Below are 15919 nucleotides of genomic sequence, written 5' to 3' on the forward strand. Positions count from 1 at the left end.
AACTTCAGTTTCAGCTACCCCTCCTGCCCTGCTCTTCCTCCTCCTACCCCTACCCCACTCTCTCGACTTTTATTTTCTTATCAATTATCATCGTTGAGTTGCATTAATTGCATTTGCTTGCCATTGCATCTTTTTTGATTCTTTGCATTTAGATTGCATGATTTCTCTGATAGTGAATTACATCTACTTCTGATTTACACTTCTATCATTATAAAAATACTACTTCGTGATCACACACAGAATTGTACCGTGCCCCCCTCGTGTTTGCCACAACATTATCAGTGATTTTTGAATGACCGTCACACAGAAAATTTAACTTTTTCAAAATAAAAGCTCAACGTTGGGTCGGTTTTCTTTTTAGATGTAGGAAGTTCTTTGACAGCATCATCATGACTTCGCCATCAAGTAAGTTGTTGATAGATTGATTGATGTAAGATACTTATTAGTGGTGTTGTCAAGCATTAAATTTTTTTAAGTAATTACACATAATAGTGTACCTACTCTTTATCGGACAAAAGTATTTTAAGTCCATTGTAGGGTCTGTCCCTGTTGCAATAAATTAGGAATTAGAGCTAGTCTCGGACAAATTTGCCTTTTTCGCTATATGCGCAGTGTATGGAGTCATACTATCTGAGCACACAGGGATAGAGACAAAGTTTTCTGAAACGGGCTCAATTTCGCCAGTCCTGTGTGGAGCAATATTTTTCCATTTATAAATGCAGATGCGTCGACAGATCTTTTAAAAGGATTTAAGCAAAATGTACTGATTTTTCTGAGTTAGTTGTAGGCACATCCCAAAGAAGAAGATTGGAGCTTCGATCCAAATTTGAATAAGTATACCGATCTGCAGGGCGACTATTGAAACCATGTTGGCATGATGAGACATGTCAAAGCCCCATTTTAACCACGTGATAAATCGTGTTTCTATATCGTGTGGTGCCGACTTTAATTTCCAATTACTTACTGGCTTGCGGAAAACACTTTGTGAGTGTGTTTGAACAGACAGAGGGAGAGTTATGCTGAGTCATAGACTGTGTAGATATTGTTGAAAGAAGTGGAAGTGTCTGAGGATTTGTTGTGGAAAATGCAGTCCTTAAATTTTCCATGAGTGCTACTTTCTTTACTTACTGAGATTTGGAATGCATTCTCACTTTGGTAGACATGACACATGTAGGATGTTACATTCTGAAACAAGTCTCTTGGGTTGTAACACCAAGAATTTTCAGCCACAAACCAATTTTTGAATCATGAGTGATCATCATCACTGCACATAATTTTCTGTGATTCTCAAGTGTCATAGTTGACTCTAGAACAACTATTTTTTTTTTCCATCTCGCTCACATTTTCCATGTCTCATTATTTCTTAAATTTCAGGTACTGAAGTGAGCAGTGTCAAACCAAAAGTAGAATCTCCTGGATCATCATCCGATGAAGAGGATGAAATTTACAAACGTTTCGCGAGTTTGAACGTTGGAGTCAAACCAGAAGAAAACTCTGAATCGGTAAGTAGTAAATCTATGGTGTAAGTCGGCAATCACATAACTCGGTTTGCGTCGTCGCAGACTTCCTGTCATACGTTATTTTTTAAATGGATAACTACTCAACGGCAATTCTTTAAAACTTCCGTTATTTTTCTTCTCTGTGCGAAGAAAATTCTGCATAAACTTCAAAGAATGATGTCAATTTGTTCTCTTTTGAAAAAATAACATAGAGGCGGAGATTTTCAGACACCGTAAGCGAGTTATGTGATTGCCGACTAACACCGTCGAAATATTCTTTCTTCTAAATTTTCTAAATCTGTAGGTAAAATACTACAGCCTCCACCCTAGAATCAATTTTTTAGATCAAGCCAAATAAATCTCAGCACAAATTCTAGGTAAATTGATTGATTTTATCTGTTGATTGTTGAGATACCTTCCTTACCCGGATTTTTTCTTTTTTTAGGTACTGGATGAAGTCTCTATCGATGGTATCATTAAGTTTATCAAGGACAAAAAATGCAAAAATATTATCACTCTAGCTGGTGCTGGCATATCAACATGTAAGTTCTTATTTGGCAACTTTACACCATTCCCGCATCTAAATCACTTGCTCTCAAACGATGGTCTGTTGTTGTTCTTTTTTTTCTGTTGTGGAGGAGAAGTTTCTAAAACCTCTCAAGATGTTTGAAGAAGGTTGTGTTGGATTCTTCCTCATCAGAGAGGGAGCGAAGAATTAAAGGAGAAATTGGTATGCATGAGTGGCGTACCGACAAAAAGCCTTCGTTGCTCAAGCAGCCAGGAACTACTTCTTTTTCTTTTTGGCTGGAACTACTCTTGCATTAGGTACTTCAACCCAGAGTGAGAGTATCACAATTACTTTAATATTATAATCGTATTTTGTCTGGCACTGATAGTTGCTGAAAAGAAATCAAAATTTGCTAATCTTTCCAGATGGCCCTCCTATTTTACGATGTAATACCTAGCGAGTCAAACAAAATAAAAACTAATAATAACAATCATGCTCTTGAAGCTGCCCAGTAGGGAATGGATGTTCCCAAAAATGAGGTCAATATTTTTGATATTGAAGAAATATTATGAATTGTTAGATGGTCTTTCAAAACTTCTCTTTTTTTTCTGTACAAGTTCAATTAAATCACTTCTCAACCGTCACATCTACAACCCTCCCTTACTGCTGCCAACAATTTATTGTTGAATTTCGCACAAAAAATTAAGGTATTAGGTGCAGAAGAGGCACTTCTCAAATGCAGGTTCACTGCTCCTGTGTGTTTCACAGAGGAAACTACTGGGTGAATTTTTTGGAATTTTTTGCTTAGAGAATTGTAAAATCTAAAAGAACATTCAGAAAAAGCTTCAACAAATTACGCTTATTTGCTTTGATCATGAAAGAAGGAGAGACAAATGACTAACACCAGTCACCTCTTGCAGCTTGCTAAAGAAGATGGACAAAAGTCTATGTAGACATATGGACAGTGTAAGTCGGCAATCACATAACTCGTTTGCGGTGTCTGAAAATCTCCGCCTCTATGTTATTTTTTAAAAGGAGAACAAATTGACATCATTCCTTGAAGTTTTTGCAGAATTTTCTTCGCACAGAGAGGAAAAATCACGGCAGTTTTAACGAATTGCCGTTGAGTAGTTTTCCGTTTAAAAAATATAGTATGACAGGAAGTCTGCGACGTCGCAAACCGAGTTATGTGATTGCCGACTTACACCGTCGATATGTTCCCTAAAAGAAAAAGGAAGTGATGAATTGCGAAAAGTTCGTAACTTTATGTTTGATTAATATTTTGCCTGTTACAGCTGCTGGAATACCCGACTTCCGCTCAAAAGGCTCTGGCCTTTATCACAATTTGCAGAAGTACAACCTCCCTTACCCAGATGCTATATTTGATATCAATTACTTCCAGTCAAACCCTCAGCCATTTTTCTCCCTCGCCAAGGAACTGTTCCCTGGGATGTTTAAACCAACACCTTCACATTACCTCATTCGATTACTACATGAAAAGAATCTGCTGTTGCGACATTATACTCAGGTTTGTGATAATTTTACCTTGTACCTATTCTCAGTTCTTCTCTGAACTGAGTTCTCTTAAATTTGGTATAAAACCTAGATTATGTATTATTTTATGAATCCAAGCTGTCCTCTGTAAAAACTCGAAAGGGTTTGAAAGGAGCAGGGTGTCTACCAGTCCGTAAAGTCTGGAAGAAGTACGCTTTTTTAAGGTCGGTCCGTAAGTACCTTAAAAGTACGTAAATCTCACGGAAGGTCCATAATTTTTCGTATTTTGTGCTGTGCGTTTAGTTCGATCGCCTGATAGTTATGCAACCCTCTGTGCATTGGCCGTCTGGCGTATTCGTACAATGTCAGCCCGTAAGAGCGCGGTTGTTGTAGAGGATCAGAACAAGGCATTTCCCTCGATTTGTCGGAAACAGCCGAAAAGGCCACGGGAATAGCCGAAGTAAAGTGCGCGGCAGTGTCAAAATCGAAGAATTGCCAATACGTCGCGAAAAGGTACTTAAAATGTAATTAATTTTTCCCCAAGGCGAGGTACTTAAATTTTTCCTCAAGTACCTAAAAAGTACTTTAAAAGTACTTATTTTATTTTTGTGGACCTCAGTAGATACCCTGTAGGAGGTAATCTGAGCAGGTTAATTTTTTCAAATTTCAAGTCACAGGAAAGTAACACAATAAGTAATATTGTTTTCAGAGGGAAAAATAAATTGAATGTATTATATCGAAAATTTCAAAAGTTTTTGAGTCTTTAAGTAGAATTTTTCCAAAAAATTGTATGTCAAGAAGAAACAATATTTCTGTTACACAAGCATTTTATTTCACGCCTCTGTTCTAACGTTAATTTCATTTCAAATATTGACTATCTTTTTCTCTTTATGAAGGCATGTTTTTTTCTCTTGTTCAGAATATAGACACATTAGAAAGAGTAGCTGGTATACCTGAGGAAAAAATTGTTGAAGCTCATGGCACATTTTACACCTCCCATTGCATAGACTGCAGAAAAGAATACTCATTGTCATGGATGAAAGGTAATAAATGGCAAAAACTTTATTCATGTATCCTGAAGGTATTGAAAGCAAGTAGATAGTGAGACTGCAGAAATATGTATATGGTTTGTGGCGTTGCAGACTTCCTATCATACTTTATTTACTGTATCGAAAATTTCTTTAAAACTTTGGTGATTTTTTCTCTCTATTTAGAAAATATTTCGTAAAAATTTAAAACCCTGATGATCTCCTTTAAGAAGTAAGTAAAATAAGAGCAGAGATGTTGAAACATCCCTATCGAAATACGCATTTTTGCAGTTTCACTGTTAAAGTGTTCTCATTTGGGACCACTGGTCAAAGTAACCAGCAAGTGGGAAAGGTAAAAAATTCTTCACTGCTAAAATTGCTTTTATGTATTTTGAAGGTGTAAGTAGATTATTTTTAATTCTTATTCTAAATTTAAAGAAGTTAATAGAAGAAAAAGACCTCTAAAAAAAGTGCAGCTATGGAATGGTAGATAGCCTCAAGCCTTCCCTTCAAGTTACATTAATCTTTCTTCATTTTTACCTCCATTAAAGATTACTTTCTACATTGAAAAAAAGTCTGGTTTTGTGAACCAAACATTCAGTGTTTCGAATCACCCAGACTATTCAATTTGTCAAACCGAATATTTAGGATGATGTGGAACACTGAATGTTCGGTTCATATGACAAAACTTTTTTTCAGTGTACCTTGAGATGAGAGGGAAAACTTATTCTTCCAAGAAACATAACTTTTTCACTGCTGAAACGTTGTAAGAATGAAAACTCGCACGAATTGTGTTCCACGTTAAATTTAAGGAGGGAACATGCATTAGAATGCCTAAATTTCTACCTTGTATAGGGGTCCATTTACTGGTCAACTCTCATGCCTAAATTATCAAGGGCTACATGCTCAATAGGCAGGGGCTTGGTCCTTCACAATGGGCCTGTTGCAAACTTTTGCTAGAGCAAAACTAAGAGTTGTTTCTTATAGATATTGCGTCAAAAATCATGATGAGCGCATCGGCAAAGTCTGAAATGCACTCATAACTTCACAATCTGCGCAAGAAATTTACGGTTTTTTGAGCTTCCCGCTTCAAAAACGATACTACGGCACAGGTGAACATTTTGTTAGAGGAGTCGTTCCATTGTCGGCAATACTCATCGTGGCCGACGTCAATCCGCCAAAAAACGTGTGATGGGACAAGATAACACCTGAACAGGATTAGACCAGATAACAATCGGCGTGTTTACGTTCATATTTTCCTCGCCTGCCTTGATTGACCTTGAACTCTCCTTGAATTACGTGCGGAACTGCGCAAGCGTCGGCCATGATGAATATTGCTGACGATGGAGCGACTCCTCTAACAAAATGTTCACCTCATCGTGATTTTTGAGGCATTATCTATAGGAAACAACTCTTATTTTTGCTCTAGAAAAAGTTTGCAACAGACCCATTAAGAGATAATGCACAATGCTTACTCCTTTTATAACATTTTAATTTATCATATGTACTTAATTTCAATTTGTCTAAATTCATCAATCCTATCATTTTCATATGTAGCTCTTTGTGAACTATATCCAGGTAACTATGCTGTTCAGCTTCTTCCTAACGCAAAATTTCTGCCACAGTTGTTTAAATTATGGAACAACTCTAGGTAATTCAGCATTTTCCTACCTTTAAAACGTTCAGTTTTTTTTTATGAATATGAAAATTTCTTTTTTTCTTTTTTTAGAGTTTGTAATGACAGAAGTAATACCAAAATGTGAGGACTGTGAAGGAGTTGTAAAACCAGATATTGTATTCTTCGGAGAGAATTTGCCTCCCAAATTTTTCCACAGTATCATGGAGGACTTTCCCCTTTGTGACTTGTTAATAATACTAGGATCTTCCTTGGTTGTACAGCCATTTTGTACGCTAGTAGACAAGTAAGTTGACCAAATTTCTGTATTTTGTATTTTACTGTAATAAAACTATGTAAAGAGCCAGTTGTGTACTCAAGGAGGATTATTCACTTGGTAGTGGACATGCTTTGATAAGGTATCAGAAAAATAGCAATCCAATCATTGTGTTTTGTATACAACAAGTTTCTTCTGTACAAATAAATGGAGTCAAAAAGCTTATTGATGGTGAAACCGCAGAAATGTGTATTTCCATTGCGATGGTTCAAAATCTTGACTCCTATTTTACTTTTTAAAAGAGACCAAATTAATACAACGGTTTGAAGATTTCATAGAATATTCTTTATATGGAGAAGAAAAAGTATCAAAGTTTTCGAAAAATTACCTTTAGTAGCTTTCCATGAAGAAACAAAGTAGGTATGTATGACAGGAACTCCGTTAGCCCCTGACGCACATTTCTGCCGTTTCACCATCGTCATGTTAGTTAATTCTTCATCATGTCATATTTTACGTTCATAAATATACTGGTCTGAGAGATGATTTTGGACAACCAAGAAATACGTAATTCTAATGAGCCCACCCAATTTTCAAGTTTCAAAAAAAAAGAAAAAAAAGGTCAATAAAGTGGAATAGCTGTGTATTTGGATTGAGCCTTAAAACAGTCCTCAATTTTTTTTCAGAGTGCCAAAAGACTGTCCACGGTTGTTAATCAACAGAGAAAAAGTTGGAGCCAGGAATCCAGCGTTAGCATTTTTAGGATTATTATCAGGTGGTTTGAAATTCAATGAGCCACAAAACACTACTGATGTCGCTTGGTTGGGTGACTGTGATGATATTTGCCTTGAATTTGCAGATAAATTAGGATGGAAGGTAAGTCTCCATTTATAAGCCTTCATTCTCGTTCATGTATTCTCTGAACAAAATCTACACGATGTATCTCTCAAAAATTATCATCTTCAACGATGAAGCAATACATACTCTCATCATGTATTATTTTCACCCTTACAAGAGTATTTCATTTATTCATTCGGGCATAAAAAATTATACAGAAGTTGTTTCATTTTTAAATATATTACCACCATATTTTTGTAGCTACAGAAGGAAGTAATGTTCGATATTCATAGATACCTGTAAGAATTAGGGATGGTATCCCGACTGGTCCATACTTGTGACACTGTTGCAATAGTGTACTTTCTCTGGAATATATCTGAAAAAGGATTGAGATCTTTCACTCAGAGTATCTATATAGAACAACTAGAATTTTGTTCAGAGAAATTGCGATGTTTTGGCAGGGAGCTCGATTAGGAAAAAAACTCAGATTTGATGCTCTTTTAATGTAAAAAATATTTTTCACTTATTCACCGTCATAGAAATGAAAATGGCTAGGTCACTTGAGTATGACCTGGTTTTGTTGTTTGCAAGAAAGTCCAATCACCTTCACATTCTATAGTATAAAATACGCAAGCTTATGTTTTTAGTTCTTTCCTATTCCACATAGAGGCGCCGTAATGACTCTGAAATGTTACAAAAATTGCAAATGTAACCTCAATATCACAAAAATGATGAAGTTTTTTCTTCCTCCTGGAAAATCATCAGTTAGCAGACAGATGTTATTGTTCTTTAGCCATCGATACTCTTTCCTGCTAACAGCAAATGATGAGTCCTTGATTATAGTCCAATCACCTTATGTTTGTGCCCTCTTTTAAATCAGCATATCAATGAAAAGAAAAAAGAACATGCTGTGCTCGTCTGGGTATTGTTAACTTCCATCGGTACTTTTTTAATTTTTCTGTTGCGCACCTACTCTTGCTGTGTGGACTCATGCTCTGTGGATCAAGGACTCATCATTTGCTGTCAGCAGGAGAGAGCCAATAACATATAAATCTGTGTTGGTAAAGACACTAACACCTATCTGCGAACTGCAGATTTTTCAGGAGGAAGAAAGAACTTTGCCATTTTTGTGATTTTGAGGTTACGTTTGCAATTTTTGTAACATTTCAGCGTCATTACAGCGCCTCTATGTGGAATAGGAAAGAACTAAAAATATTAGCTTGCGTAATTTATAATGTAGAATGCGGTGAAGTCACCTTCTCATTTTCGCCAAAATTATCAGTTATGCCAGTATGTATTGTTCCATACCTATCGATATGCATATTAGACTAAGAAGACGATTTGTCACTCAAAGAAACCTCTTCTTTGCAGGAAAATTTGTTACCAAGCAAAATTGATCTTTAAATCCTCTATACTTTTTCAGAGTGAACTAGAGAAAATGGTCAAAGAAGAACATGCCAGACTACAAAAAGAACAGTCACAGCAAAAAGATGAAATAGATGAAAAGAAGGAAGAGAGTGCCTCTTGCTTGAAAAAAGTTTCATCATCCTCCAGCAAAGAAGCAGATAAAAACTCATGAGAGCTGCGTCAGGAAGGTATGGTAATGATCATCAATGAAGTATGCAACTTCGCTTTAAATCATCACAAAGCAGCTTCTGTTTTAAAATTTCAGGTCAATTGTGCCAATAGAATACCTAAATAGCAAACTGTCATTTCCAGTGCACCTATTTTATGATATCTGTTAAACCGTACATTATAGGATTCATTTTATGGAACCTTGTAATACAGAGAAACTTCCCTTAATTTGCAAGGCAGAACTTTCAGAGAAACAAAAAGAAGCATTTGGCTTCTTTCATTTAGCTTCTTTCTTTCATCTAGCTTTTCTTTAGCTTCTTTTCATTTCCTTGTACAGGTGATGATGCGGTATCAGGGAATATGTATGCTATATCTCTAACATTGCAATTAAAACCCATGCAAAAGCTAGAAAGCAACTCTTGAAGATCATTTGAGTTCAAATGATTTCTTTTTCAATTATAATTTCTTTTCGGACCATTAAAATGAAATTTTTAGACCAATCTGATTTCAGGGGTTTTTTTTTTTTTTTTTTTTTTCTTTCTTTTTTTTTAATGTAAATTGTGAGTAAATCAAGCTCCTGAGATTGCTTCCCTGCTAATCATATCTAGGGAAGAAATTATAAAAAGCAACAAAATATCCCCTTTAGACTAAGTTTTTAGAATACTTAAGTGATTTCTTAATCTGTGATTTATCTGGGATAATGAGTAAGGGGTTACATAATTTTTTATTTTTTTTTTTGGAAATTTTAATTTTAGTTGTAAAGAAAAGGTGATTTGCCTCTATGAAAATAAGTAGGAACTATGTGAATATATTATCGGAGAGAAATGCTTTACTAAAGCACCTAATTTTTCAAATCTAATATTTGATTTCTCACCTTTAAGAATCTACAAAAATGGACTGTACCACTTCTTTTCTTTGCCCTGGCTTCCTTTTCCTCGGCTTGGAGCAGCTTCTCATAAATTCAAAAGAATATAGAATGAATGGTTCACTGTAATAATTTAGAATGCAGCAATTAAGAATGAAAAACATGTAGAAATGATCTCATGAACTTAATAGAACTCTATATTGATGAAACTATATTTGATCCAAACCAAAACTTTTGACGTAAGAATTAAAAAAAGTTACGACATGTCAAAGAATCTTTTGACCATTCAAGTATGATTGTTTGCCTTTGAAAGCTTTTCTCATTATTTTCTGCTATTCTGTTTTCGGCAGAATTAAATTATTATGATTTGAATAAATTCTCTTTTAAATTCTGTGATGTTTTTCTTTTCTTGCACCAGTATGAAGTTTTAAAGTTAGTGATCCAATTTCCTCGATAGAGAGTGGTTTTTGGCAGTGGAAACACCCACTTTACAGCATACCTACTTTAAATACTAAAACGGCAGTGCCTAGAAATTTTCATTTTCATTGGATGCAAAAGATATGATGATGAGTAAATAATTTGCAATGTGAGAATTTGAAATATCAGGAAAGAAAGTTGTAAGAACAGATCACATATCTCATTTGCAGTCAGTTTCTGTATAATTGGTAGTTTTCACGAGAACACTAGGAATGGAGGGATCTCATTTTCTGTAGAGGCTGAATCCCCTATTTTTGGCGCGAATTTTCGCTGATCAGCTAATCCAAATATGTTTGGTGAATGAAAATATGTCTGATGATTTGGCCGAATATTTTTGGACTTATCAATGGACTTAATTTTTTTATGTTTTTAGGGATGCCAAGAAAATGTGAATGCCATAAAATGTGTCAAGCATATGTTAAAAGAGGTTTCTAGACCAGTAAAAATAAGAACAAAATTAGTACATAAAAAATCAGTCTAAAATTTATTTTAACGTAGACAAAAAATAAAATCACATCTCACAAACAGAAAAGGCACAAGGAAAACTTTCTTTGCCACTTTCATTTGCCATCTCAGAGAGATATTAATGCGAGGAGCTAAAAACTAGCTGGTTTATCAACAGGAAAATAGGGCAAAGATAGACATTTTGATGCAATTAACACAATAAATAAATCAAGTTCAGATATTACAGCATTAAAAATAAGAAAAAATAGAATCCATTCAGAAAAAAACACGCCTTCAAAATCAACTTCTTTTTTTCCTCCAAAATAGGGCCTTAAATAAATTTGATAGCACTCAAGAAATTAAATGCCCTTGTCATCTCTGAAAGTCTGGATTCATCACCTCTTGTTGTGTGTTTAGCCTCTACCTAAAATTTGACACGTACTTTCAGTACCTGATAAATATTAACCAGAGGTTAAGACTCAGTTTTAAAATGTCTCATCATGTAAAGTCGGACCATTAAATGTATCATACAAGCCTCAAAAATGGCATTTTAAGTTTTGCCAGGACAAGAGATTACATTTGACCAGAGACTGAAGTTGGTAGAACCGGTCCTGGAATCTTTGACAGAAGGAACCCAGTAAAAATTAAAGATTACTTCATTGACTCAGACCTTATTAGCTAAGAGGCACAATTCAAGTTACAAAACAAACAGTTCAAAATAAATTTCAGAAAAAAAATTATTTAAAAAGTTATGAGAAAAATAGATAGGAACAAATTAATCAAATTCTTTCACAAAAATATACGCAAGAGGATAAAATTTAAGAGCAAAACTAACAATCTCTGGAGCTTTGAGTAAATGCAGGGGAAAAATGTTATTTTTTTCCAAACGTTCGGTCATACTTTTTGTAACAATAAAAATATTCAATGATTAATATCTCCAAACAGAGAAAAAAAGCACCTTCTATGAGAGATAAAAATAACTTATTTTAACAAAATTAAAGGCTTGTTTCTGACTGGCTGAAATTTCCAATAGAAGTTTGGCAACTCATAACTTTGATGTCATCTTGCAATTTCCTTAGAGCGTGATGAACTTGCTTATTGCTGAACGGCACCAGATGTAAAGCTTCTTCAATATCACTTGCAGCATCATCCAGTAGCCTGAAAACAGAAATGAATGATAGTAAAAAGGGGAAAAATTATCACAAGCTTCAGATTCCCTGATTTATTCCAAAAAAGAAAAATACAACTTACTGAAAACTGATAAACAAAACTCAAAATAGAAAAAGGTTAATACTGCTACAAAATTTAGTTATGTAGTTGGTTCAATGGATGATTGCTAAAAGGCAATAGATTAAGCGCTGTGTTAATCTCAGTTATTGGTTAATTAAATCAAGCGTCAATTTTGACTTTCCATGTATAATTTAATACGAACGACTGGTTATATTTTTAAGAAAGACGCAGGGTAAATTTATTAAATGAAAACCTTGAGAAAAGCAGGGCTTTTGCTACACACTCATATCGTTTAGAGGAATTTAATTATTTTTGTCTGTCTTACCTTCTTGGCTTGCAAGGAAACAAAATATTTACTTGATTATCAATAAGATGTCGCAACATTTCTACTAGAGGAAATGTGTAAAATTGCCGAAGATACACTTTACAGCCCTGATTTCTCGAGGTCAGCGTATAAAAAGTTTAATTTAAAAGTGCATGGTGTCTATGTGGTCGTAATGAACATCATATTAAAGGTATCAAAATTTAGCCAGCACCAAATTTTTTTATATTCCATGCATGGTCCTTCATATTTTTTTCATCTGCCTACGCTGTTCCAGGCCTGTATTATACCATGCCTCAGCGAGGGATATTGGAAAAAACTTAGGGTGAACTGTGATCAAGTCCAGACATTATTAACAGCTTAGGACGAGCAAAATAAATTTTGACGGGTCATGATGACTTGTGTCATGCTTTGCTGAGCTAATAGAAATAAGAAAACAAAACTTTGAGGTGATTCTCTTAAAATTCATTTTAACTGAAAATTGTTCTTGAAAGGCAATCAAATGTAAGATCTTTTAAACACCGATTGGCTTGTGACAGGACAGCATCAAATTTTTTAATGGAAAATTTAATGGGTAAAAAATAAGAACACATCCAACCTCCCAAATCAAATTTTAAATTGATTATGGGCAGAAGGGAGAAGGGAAGGGAGGCTCTCAGTTTTTTCCAAAGAAAGGAGGGCAAGGACTACCATTTTTTGCCTTGCAACAGCTATACATCACTAAACTTAAAATTGAACCCAAGAAAGATGAATGTGATTACTGATTTCACAGTAACTCTGTTCAATGATCGTATTTTCGCATTGCTGCCTAACAACCTACAACAATTATGAGTATTGAAAGAGAAGAATACGGACCTTAGGTCAATTTTTGCCTTTGCACGTGCATAATATGCTTCAAACGAGTCTTGTCTAAATTTTAAAACTTGAGAGGCAAGCTCTACAGCTTCTTTGGGATCCTGAAAAATAAAACAGAAGTATTAAAAAAGAAGCCTCACCAATCGACAAAAAAGAATTCATTTTCCACAAAATAACATGATAACCACACAGAATCATACAAACAGCGATATTGCATGTTTTAGTCCTCACGATGAAACTGAAAGTGGGAAATCTTGTAGGGGAGGCTTCAAATTTAGAGGGAGAAAGGTGATTGCCACTTTATCAGCTAATAATAGTGCCTGGGGTGGCAATGAAATTAAGTCATGATTACCACACTGGTTGACACTATTTACCATCTTTTTCTGAGAAATATATTACCAACTGGTTGAATTAAACACGAGTGTTGAGGCAAATCTGACAAATTTTTCATGCTAATTTTCTATGATAAAATTTTCAAAACCCCATTCTATGACGTGTGCAACTGACTTGTTCCTGTGAGATATCTGCGATACATTTTGGCAACAAACATTTGTATTGATTCAAAGTCTGAGAAAAATATGAGGAACTTTTAGAGATGCTTCTAGACTTTCAGAATTGTCCCAGTAAGAGACAATTTTCACAAAACTTTCAAGTTGGTAGGAAAAAAATTTACTCACATTCATTTTCCTTTTACACCTTGAATAGTTGAGAAGAAAGTTGACCCTTAATTGCTTGAAAGTGGAATCTAATTTATCCACTGATGGGAATTTGTTCAAAGCATAGTTGTAACGATGAGCAGCGTCTTTTAAATGCCCTCTCCTGAAAAGGAAGTTTCCATCTTCCAACAGTTTGTTTAATAGCACCAACCTGAAAACGGAAAAAAATAATCAAATCAGGTGGTTACAAGGACAGATGGGAAAGAAATAACTCTGAGAAGTTAAACAGCCTCAGCGGCTGAAGTTTGGCACATGTACTACATTTGTGCTTAACATTTGTTTTATCTTCTAATTTACCACTTTCAAGAGGGTAGAATTCAACTTGCCCCCCTTTAGACATTTAGAGAGGATAGGTTATACATTTTGTGTGTGTAAGTGTGTGCTTTCACATGCAAATATGAATCTTTCGCAAATCAGTAATATTGCATAAAATTTCGTGAAATTGGCAAAATTTTGCAAAAACCCTCAAAGCTTCTGAAAAACCATTATCAGATGAATGCACTCACAAAATTGTAGAAGTTTATTGGAAATCACAATTGCTTACTGAAAAGAAGTACCCGCCAAACTAAAAAATTTACGCGAAAAATGTTCCAAATCCTTTGAACAAAATTTTATAATCAACCAAGCCTAAACCAGCCGTCTAGTTTGAGCCTTCTTAAGGTATTCACAGCCCTTAACTGTCATTATTTCTAAATCAGGCAGAGTACTGTCAAATTTTTCAGGGAAACTTTACTTGCAATGCTACTGACCCAATTACTTATGACGGAATAAAAACTTACAGGATATCAGGTCTGCCAGAGGACAACTGCCAGGTCATTGGTCCCAATTTAGCACCTTTGCGGAGGAAACACTGAACGACAGGCAGATTTCGGCAGCTGACTGCTCTATCTAGAGGCCGCATTCCATGCACATCAACATGTTCTATCATGGCACCCCGATCAATTAAAAGCTGAGGGACAAAAACCATAAATTGCTTGAATTCAAACTGAACATTGAAAATTTTATTTAGGTTCACACAAACTGAGGAAGTGTCAAATCAACCTTAAAAGATACATTTACAAATACATTTTAACAGTTTTACACACAAAAATACATTTACTATACATATTCACACGGACTGAAGAAGGCTCCTTTCATGATACATATCGACGATGAAACTACCAGACAACGTATTTCGGTTTGTCATGTTGCAGACCTCCAATCATACTTTATTCTTTTAAACTCTACGTAAATAGTTCTTTTTAGTATAAATACGTCCTCGTATTATTTACCTACCTACTGTTCATCTTTTAGATAAGACCAAGCTACTTTATATGAATGAGACAAAATGTGTGATGAATATAAAAAAAATCACTGATACCTATCCTCTTTTTAAGCAGCAAGACATGGTGGATCCTTTGAACTTCATTAAAAAAATTTAAATTTTACAGTCCAGCAGCCTGATCATTGAAATTTTGTGTTCGTGAACTGGATATGACAAGATTAAGGAAGAATGGAGTTGTGTGATTTGTCGGTTTTGCAAACCGTTTTCTGTGTTGTGCTAATAAAGGGTGGAGTCAATGAAAAACTAAAGGTACTTCTTGAGTTGTAGATACTTAATCATCAAATCCACGCTTCATTGGCACGACAAACAGGACGATTTGGAAAAAATTGGAATTTAATGCCTACCCAAGTAAATTGGTTTTTCTTCCTAAGGTCAATAAGAATCCTTATTATTTATAACTTTTTGGTCCATAAAACTGTGATAAATAAATTGAGAGGACCAAGAAAGCATACCTGTACAAGATTTGGATTTCCTTGTGCAGCAGCTAGGTCTAGAGGTGATCGACCTGTTTTGTCGGCGCAATTAATTAGAGCTCCATGGTCTAAAAGACACTGGGCTGCTTGCATTCTTCCACGCATACTTGCCCACGTAAGAGCTGTCATTCCATCTGTATCTTCATGCTCTACATTAGCACCTGGAGAAAAAAACATAATGATAATGAAAAACTTATTTTTAAACTCAACAGTTCATGAAAAAATTGCATACTGAATTCAGCATTTCAAGGGGTTCAATACTGTTTTTTAACACTACTGATTGAGGTCAAAAGTTAAAAGTTCTTAATGCTTCCATAATTGTGTGCACCACTTAAGGTTAACATTAGTTGCCTAACTTACAAAAGGTTAAACTCACACTAAAC

At 35.0% G+C, this 15919-nt stretch overlaps 2 protein-coding genes across 3 annotated transcripts in view; one reads left to right on the forward strand and one right to left on the reverse strand.

Moving 5' to 3' along the window:
• The first annotated feature begins 70 nt into the window (after positions 1-70).
• Sirt2 (Sirtuin 2) lies at positions 71-10086 on the forward strand. The gene is made up of 8 exons (XM_019057129.2): positions 71-405; positions 1375-1502; positions 1945-2041; positions 3303-3535; positions 4421-4544; positions 6259-6451; positions 7105-7294; positions 8679-10086. The coding sequence occupies exons 1-8, from the start codon at positions 390-392 to the stop codon at positions 8832-8834; spliced, it is 1137 nt and encodes a 378-aa protein (XP_018912674.1). The 5' UTR covers positions 71-389; the 3' UTR covers positions 8835-10086.
• Positions 10087-10633: 547 nt separating this feature from the next.
• Positions 10634-15919, reverse strand: part of rols (rolling pebbles) — a 69528-nt gene continuing 64242 nt past the window's right edge. For both annotated transcript variants that reach the window (XM_019057146.2, XM_072300126.1), the window contains 5 exons: positions 15516-15697; positions 14519-14688; positions 13701-13890; positions 13024-13124; positions 10634-11774 (listed from right to left, as the gene is read on the reverse strand). In XM_019057146.2, coding sequence (XP_018912691.2) covers positions 11612-11774; positions 13024-13124; positions 13701-13890; positions 14519-14688; positions 15516-15697 — 806 coding nt within the window. In that variant the 3' untranslated portion in view covers positions 10634-11611. The remainder of the gene's footprint in view (positions 11775-13023; positions 13125-13700; positions 13891-14518; positions 14689-15515; positions 15698-15919) is intronic.

This window comes from Bemisia tabaci, chromosome 4, assembly GCF_918797505.1.
Source record: "Bemisia tabaci chromosome 4, PGI_BMITA_v3".
Taxonomy (NCBI): domain Eukaryota; kingdom Metazoa; phylum Arthropoda; class Insecta; order Hemiptera; family Aleyrodidae; genus Bemisia; species Bemisia tabaci.